General features: G+C 38.2%; 2 protein-coding genes across 3 annotated transcripts; one reads left to right on the plus strand and one right to left on the minus strand.

The window, feature by feature from the left end:
• The first annotated feature begins 1218 nt into the window (after positions 1-1218).
• LOC129572362 (monocarboxylate transporter 13) lies at positions 1219-6785 on the plus strand. 2 transcript variants are annotated; one of them, XM_055452307.1, is made up of 8 exons: positions 1240-1461; positions 1523-1681; positions 2925-3113; positions 3212-3453; positions 3527-3651; positions 3722-4904; positions 4979-5056; positions 5119-6785. In XM_055452307.1, the coding sequence occupies exons 3-8, from the start codon at positions 2940-2942 to the stop codon at positions 5282-5284; spliced, it is 1968 nt and encodes a 655-aa protein (XP_055308282.1). In that variant the 5' UTR covers positions 1240-1461; positions 1523-1681; positions 2925-2939; the 3' UTR covers positions 5285-6785. The 2 variants fall into 2 exon arrangements, with proteins under 2 accessions (XP_055308281.1, XP_055308282.1); XM_055452306.1 differs by having other exon boundaries at positions 1219-1681.
• LOC129572363 (uncharacterized) lies at positions 4504-7741 on the minus strand. The gene is made up of 4 exons (XM_055452308.1): positions 6836-7741; positions 5909-6758; positions 5484-5812; positions 4504-5310 (listed from the first exon to the last, which is right to left on the minus strand). The coding sequence occupies exons 1-3, from the start codon at positions 7010-7012 to the stop codon at positions 5730-5732; spliced, it is 1110 nt and encodes a 369-aa protein (XP_055308283.1). The 5' UTR covers positions 7013-7741; the 3' UTR covers positions 4504-5310; positions 5484-5729.

Below are 7741 nucleotides of genomic sequence, written 5' to 3' on the forward strand. Positions count from 1 at the left end.
CGTTTGTATAAATATAGCAATCACTTGAAGAGAAAAACTCAAAAAAACATGTTTCAATAAAAAACAATATTCTAATATTTTAGAAAATATAAAATTAAATGAAATTTTTGTGTTTTCACGTGTTTTCATCAACATGAATAACTGCGACAAATGTCACTTCATGTTGTCATTGAAACAATCGGAACGTGGAACGTCAACAAATGAACTGACATTTGTTCGTAATTTTTAAGTTACTCTTGTGTTGACAAAAACACGCAAAAACACGAGAAAAATGTTTGATTTTACGTTTTAAAATAACAAGATTAAATTCTTGCATTGAAAAAAAAAATATTCGCGCTTTTTAATAAAAATAAACTCAAAATATTTCTTGAGAACAGAAAACCGCTCAATAATCAATTGACACATGTATATATTTGTATACAAGTCTTTGAATTTGACGTACGTTGTGCTTGTAGTACTTGTTCTTGCACCAGTTGGCGTTGACGTAAGAAGGCATAGCGTCGATTTGAATGGGCGACAGAGGAATATCATCGAATTTTCTACAAGATTATTGCAATTTATTGAATGTGTTCGGTATTTTCATATTCAGCTGCACAAGTAAATGATTTGCGAATATCGAACTACTTTTACAAAAAAAGGTTAAACATAAACTTTATGTATAAAATTTAATCAAAATCATATGAATCTTCAAGGCAAATGGAGCCACAATAATATATTTTGCGAATGTTGTTACGGGGCCGCGAGCGATGCGAGCGGAAATTTTCTTGATAACTTGTAACCTTGAATGCAATTTCTTTTCAATCTATAATATTTTTTCCATTTCCGGATTTCGGGGAGGGTTTGAAAACCCAAACCCCCCCTGGATACGCCACTGATCTTAACTTATTGAAAACATAGTTTCCCTCTGAAGAATAAGAACCGAGAAAAAAAGTACATTCTTTTTCGTCTCGCAAAAAGATGTCAAGTGTTCTTACCTAATACATTTTTCGAGAAAACATTCAAATACTTACTTTAGCATAATCTATTTTAAGCGTACAGCATCCTGAATATATATCAGCGCCATTCAGATTATCGCGGGCACGAGATGCAGATTCCAATGTGTCGAACGTATATTTTGAATATTAATTACCAAATCAATCAAAAAACAAATTAGTAAATTATTGAGGAAAATAATATGTTTATCAGAAGCGAAAGATATCATTATTATTATTATTCTGCACCATACAGCGTTTCTTCGCCAGAGGTGGTTTATTTGGTATAAATATTTGGTTATATATTTACAATATTTATAATGAATTCGTATTTTCAGTCTCTCCAAGTTCTATTTCTTCTAAAATAATCAGTTATTCTTTGTTTGACAGTGTTTGTGCTAACATTAAAATCAATTAAATAAGTTTTATATATTTTTGGAATAGTACTAGTATCACAATCATTCGTTTGATTTGGCTCTATGATATTAAAGTATTTGTAAAATTCATTATATGTGATGAGCATGTAGTTAATTGGCTCAAACATTGAGTAGTTGTAGATTCTGGTCGGCAGCTCTAGATATTCGGTGTTCCGTGTTCGGAGTCGTGGTGTTCTTAAGTTAATTTTCTCCATAATATGCTTCGACGATGTTTGGCCACCGATAACATTGTGTATGAAGCTAATTTGTGCGATTTTTCTTCGTTCTTCCAAGGTAATCATTTGTAGAAATAGCAGACGATTGTTGTATTGTGGCAAAATGAATCTGTGTGGCCATTTCATTTTTCTCAGTGCAAACAGTAGAAATTATTTTTGGACTGATTCGATTCTAGCGATTTTCCCATTGGTGTATGGGTTCCATATTCGCGATCCATATTCAATGATTGGCAATACGAACGTGAAGAAGAGTCTCTTTATAGTCCATGGGTCATCGAACTCTCTTCCAAAACGTTTTATCCACGCAAGTCTAGATTTGGCTCTAGCAGTTATGTACTCAATATGAGCATCGAAGTTCATTTTTTCATCCAAAACGACTCCAAGGTCCTTTATTATTTTTACCCTGTCAATTGATTTGCCTTCAATAGTGTACTTGAAGTCAAATTTCAGCTCGCCACGGTGATATGATACGTAATTCGTTTTTTTGACATTCAAGTTCATGCGGTTACGTTTGAAGTACTTGACGACTCTATTCAGGTCAGCTTGAAGTGCTAGGCAATCATCGACTTGCTTTATTTGCATTGAAAAGCGAGTGTCATCGGCAAACGATTGTAAGTTGGAGTTGACTATGCAATGGGGAAGATCAATGATGAACAGAACAAACAGTGTCGCTCCAATCGGGTATCCCTGACCTGTTCCCGATGTTACTTCAATGGGAGTAGACATGGCTCCATTCAATCTTACTATTTGTTGACGTTCACTTAGATATGACTTTATCCATTCCAGTATTTGCTCATTCAATCCCATAATTTTCAGCTTGTGTATGAGCAGTTTCACGTCAACCGAGTCAAACGCTTTAGCAAGGTCGAGATATATTGCATCAGTCTGGATTCCATGTTGCATGCCGATCAGTGTATGTGATGTAAATTCGGCCAGGTTCGTTATTGTTGACTTTCCTTTGACAAAACCATGCTGGCTGCTATCGATGATGTTCCTCATGTGATAATTCAAATGATTTGCAATTATCGAATCCAACAATTTAGGTATTATGCATTGCAGTGCTACTCCACGATAGTTCTCAATTTTGTACTTAGCTCCACTTTTGTGCACTGGTCTTACATAAGAGCGTTTCCATGTGTTCGGTACACAACTAGAATTTAACGATTCACGCAATATGTGTGTTATTGGCTTCAGCAATGTGTGAATGCAATGAATCTACTTTGTGTGAAACAAAGAGAACGGATTTTGTAATATCATTTTATATCACTCTACTGAAAATCATTTCTTCATGTTGTTCCTAGTAATTTTCGCTCATAATGGAAAGAAATGAAGTGCAAAATCCATCATTTACGAAGGATAGTAACCAAAAACTATCTAAGCTTCAGAAAAAGGATGCAACATCAAAGAACAATTGGGAACTTGTGCCTCCAGATGGCGGCTGGGGTTGGTTAATTTTGGCCGGATCAATGCTTGTGAACCTCTTAGTTCCGGTTTGTACTTTTGTTCACGAATAATGCTGTATTTTAATGGAGAATTTTTATCTCGACCAAAAAATCATTCCATAATTGACTTTTAATCAATATATCAGGGCACAGTGAAGTCGTTTGGTGTTCTATTCATGGAATTTTTAGAGGCGTTTGAAGCATCGCCATCGACCGCGTTATGGATCCCTGCGTTATGTTACTTTTTGTACAGCTCTCTTGGACCTTTATCAAGTATTCTTTCAGTAAAATATTCCTATCGTACGGTTACACTGATCGGAGGTACATTTGCTGCACTCGGAATGATCATCAGTTATTTCGCATCTTCAGTTGCCTACCTATATATCAGGTATGTATATTCTATTATATGATAGTTCAAACCAATTAAATTGAACAAACAAGTTTCAATTAAAACGTTTTAGTTATGGTGTACTTGTTGGAACCGGTGCAGGGCTCTCTTTCCCACCCACAGTTTATATTGTCACATCATACTTCGTGAGACTTAGGGGTCTGGCGAATGGAATTTGCATTTCAGGATCAGCATTTGGTACGATATTTCCTTTTTTAATGGCACAAGCGTTGACTAAATCAATTTGGGTTTGACATCCATTGTGTAGGATCTATTATACTGCCACCTTTGCTGCGGGGTTTGCTTGAAGAATATGGTTATAGAGGCGCAATACTCATTATGGGTGGAATAACTCTTAACACATATGTGGCTGCATTAATTTATGAACCAGTTGAGAATCATATGAAACGCGTTCCCAAAGAAGAAATATTTGATGATGCAACGGCACCAATGACAAATGATATCATTGACGAGGAGAAGGAGGGTGACTGGGATGAAGGCATAACCTTAGACTTCACCGGTAAACCCAAAACTAAAATCGAAGAGTCAAAATTAGCAAAAACCACGATGAAAGAATTTGATGAACAGTCATCAGCTCAGAATTCACCACGTTCAGAATTACACTATGCTCATCAAAAAAATGGCGAATTCATACGAAGTGCATCTGCGGTTGCTATGCATAATGTTCGAAATGCAAATGAAGTACATCGAAAAATAAGCACACCCATTCGAAATAACATACCAAAAAACGATAGTTTCATCAATCAAATGAGCTCAACTTCATCACTTTACGGTGTGCCTGAATCTCGTCTCTCACATTCTTCTCGATTGAACCGCTTAAATCAATATCATCATCGCGCTCTTGGTTCACGACCACCAAAGCGCTCACCATCGACTAGCAGTTTTCAATATGTCAGCACTCCATACCACGGGAGCACTTTATCATTTCAACCAGAGGAGTTTGCATCCCATTTGTCTTTAAAGTCAATAGCGAGCTCTATAAATCCGATAGCAGCATGCTCAAAACAAAACAAAAAGATGAAGAGCAAATTTTTAGACTTATCACTGTTAAAAGATCCCGTTTATTTGGTAATATTAATTTCAAATTCCACAAACGCCATTGGTTACACCAATTTCATCATCTTATTACCAACCTTTGCAACTACCCTTGGGTTCGATAAAAATTTGGCCGCATATTTGTTATCGATTGTGTCAGTATTTGACTTAGTTGGTCGCATTGGTGGATCTGCGTTGTCTGATTGGACTACGTTTGTACCGAAAACATGGTATTTTGTCGGTGGATTGGCGCTTTCGGGAGCATCTTTGGCTGTGTTGCCACTTGCAACATCTTATTCGATGGTGAGTTTTTGGTGTGGGTTGTTTGGTTTGGCGTCTGGAACCTATGTTGGAATTACAGCAGTGTTGATGGCTGACTTATTGGGCACAGAAAGGTTAAATATACATACAATGAATTTTGTAAATTATTCAATATATTTATGCAATTAAATCGTACTACTATTTGTAGGCTAACTTCTTCGTATGGGATAAGTTTATTTGTAAATGGCATATTACAACTGATAGGTCCCCCGATTTGTGGCGTCTGGTATTATTTCATTTTTTCATAATAACCACCAATCAATTGCTGAATTATTCTTATGTTTTCAGGTATGAAAGATCAAAATCATACGGTTCTTTGTTTTCCACTCTTGGGCTAACTTTGTTGGCTGGTGCTAGTCTATGGGGTTTTATGCCATTCATCAAGCGCAGTCGAAAACGAAAGCAGGAACGCTTGCAAAAAAATTCAGAGGGAAATGTTGACGAAGAAGAATAAATATACATTAGGGTGTTTTTCATAACCTGAAAAAGAAAAATGGTAGATTTTAAATTAAAGAGGAAAAAATTCTGTATCAATTAGTGGTGTTCACACAACGGAGCAATCGATATTCACACCTCCCGAAGCAAAAAGACTGCTTTTCCATTCAAATGTCTAAATAACTCTCGCTCCGAAGCGTTGAACAAATTCTACTTACCGTGATATGATGCATTGAACAAGTCATATCCAAAGAATGCGGCGACATTGTCAAACCGGAAAATGAACATAACCCATTCTGATCATCAAATAACGTCTATGAAACCACTCATGTACTGCGGTAAATAAAGTTAGACACCTTATAAACCTTAAAATAGCCCACTAAGTGCAAGGCTTGAGAACTCTAATAAACTATTAGAAAATATTTGTTAAAAAAAAACTTTAATGCTAAACGCTGGATTTTGAATTATGGATTGAGTGGAACGCCGTCGTCATCTGGTCGTCGCAGCAATGCTGGATGTATCGGAATGTCAAGCAGCGTGCAAAGACCTAAGTAAATAGAAAACAAGCACACAAATAACAATTAATCTAAGCGAAAACCAAATCGATTCCAATTTTCAAATGAAATATTAATAGATAATGAACCTTTGTACATGATCAGTTTGGCTGCTGATATGTCCCGATGCCAAAGTGATTTGAGCAACTTGCGTGATTGTGCAGCGTCTTCTGTTCCAGCGTTTTCAGCAGCATTTGGTTGCCAGGTTTTGAAGAAGCGTTGCTTCTTTGACACCAAACGTCCTGAATTTCGTTGGGTTAGAATGGCTGCAATAGCATCACCTTGGTCGCGCATTTCCTCCCATGTACGCATGATTTTCCGTTGCATTTGCAACACTCGTTTGCTCACGTTCGTATAGATGGTTCTCGGAAGTCCAACACGTTCATCTGGTTGGCAATCGTTGCACTTCTTGTATCGTTTGCTCTTCGTCCATATCGGGAACCGTTTGAAGCATCGGGCACAATGTTGCGATGTCATGTATTCATCCACTAACCGAACGACACAATTGCCACGTCTTTTGAAGGCTGCAATCAGCTTGCGAACGCCTGGACAACGCACGTACTTTTTGATTTGGATCGGGCAATTTGGTGAAATTTCGGCTGCTCCGATGTTGATGATAGCTGTCTTGAAATGTACCAGCTTACCGGCGATGAGATCAATTGCACGACGCCATTCAATGTGTTTGTCCAAACGTAAGCGTGCATAGTTTTTCTGACTGTATGCCGCGATACCATCTTGGGACATTCGCAGGCGATGTTCGATGTAATGGCGCCAAGAGATGTTCCGTGGCGATGGTGTCTGGCCAATCTCTGCGGAGATACGTTTGAGGTCCGCTTGTTCGTCATACGTGAAGACTCGTGTCATTCGTTCGGCTTTAATGTTGCGCGCATCTTGTTTCGATTTCAGATGGTATTGTTTGAACGAAATCTTCTCGTTGGTCTAAAAATAAAATGCAACAAAAGTGAATTAATACTTCTTCTTCTTATTCTTCCTTTTTTCGTTTTGTAAATACTTACCTCTTCGCCGGTCTTTAGATCGAGGCGGACCGACGCAATAAAGGTTCGCATGCATACGTCCCAATGCATACGCGAATTCGCCTGCGAAATATTTTCGTTTGGTTTCGGCCTCATCTTCATCAGCAACAGTTTTGCTCTGTTTCGGCAATTTGAATAACACCGACGCTGACACACCATCTGATATTATCGAATCGCCGAATTCCTTCTTATTCTTGACCAGCTTGATAATTTCGTCCATGTTGAAATACGTACGCCAGCTTCCAATTCTTTTAAATTCAGTCTGTGAGATGTAGCGCTGGAGGACTTCGCCTTTCTTGTTGACTCGAAGACCATCTTCTCGCTTCATTGCCTTAATGCCACATAAAATATTGTACAATGAATCCGTATCAATTTTCACGTGCCGGCGCTGGAATGTGCACTTCGGAATGACTGTGAAGGTGGTGATTTCAGGCGGCTCTGGAAATTCTGGCTCTTGCACATAGAGCGGATGTTTTCGGAACAGATTCCAACTTCGGCGTAGATTGGCAAACGCGAGGTGAAAGTTATGAATATCGCGCTGTATATTAACGAACATGCGCAATGCTTGGAACCAATTGAGTTCAACGAGTTCTTTGATGTTGAATGGGCGTGGATCATCTGGTCTGTAAGGTGCTCCTATCCAATACAGCTCCGCCAACAGTATTTCCAATTTCTGTATGGCATTCGCATTGCCACGCGTTGAATCTCTTCGGTTGTATGTGTAGTTGATGGCATTTTTGATGTCGTCACCATCGAATAATTCGCCCAGCTCGAGATCTCCACACAGACACATGTGGTTCAATTCATAGCAACGCATTTTGAAGAACTTTCTCAAACGCTTTTCGCAATGCGTTTTGAGGTTGGTCTTGACGTTTGTGGCATATTGCT

Source organism: Sitodiplosis mosellana, unplaced genomic scaffold (genome assembly GCF_009176505.1).
Source record: "Sitodiplosis mosellana isolate CC-2019 unplaced genomic scaffold, AAFC_SMos_1.0 Smas_scaffold_4824, whole genome shotgun sequence".
In the NCBI taxonomy this organism is placed as follows: domain Eukaryota; kingdom Metazoa; phylum Arthropoda; class Insecta; order Diptera; family Cecidomyiidae; genus Sitodiplosis; species Sitodiplosis mosellana.

Coding starts and splice junctions, on each gene's coding strand:
- LOC129572362 (XM_055452306.1), top strand. CDS start 2,940: ATGGAAAGAAATGAAGTGCAAAATCCATCATTTACGAAGGATAGTAAC. Junction 3,114..3,211: donor TTGTGAACCTCTTAGTTCCG/GTTTGTACTTTT, acceptor TCAATATATCAG/GGCACAGTGAAGTCGTTTGG. Junction 3,454..3,526: donor GTTGCCTACCTATATATCAG/GTATGTATATTC, acceptor AAAACGTTTTAG/TTATGGTGTACTTGTTGGAA.
- LOC129572363 (XM_055452308.1), bottom strand. CDS start 7,012: ATGGTGTGTCAGCGTCGGTGTTATTCAAATTGCCGAAACAGAGCAAAA. Junction 6,759..6,835: donor ATCTAAAGACCGGCGAAGAG/GTAAGTATTTAC, acceptor TTTTATTTTTAG/ACCAACGAGAAGATTTCGTT. Junction 5,813..5,908: donor CAAACTGATCATGTACAAAG/GTTCATTATCTA, acceptor CTATTTACTTAG/GTCTTTGCACGCTGCTTGAC.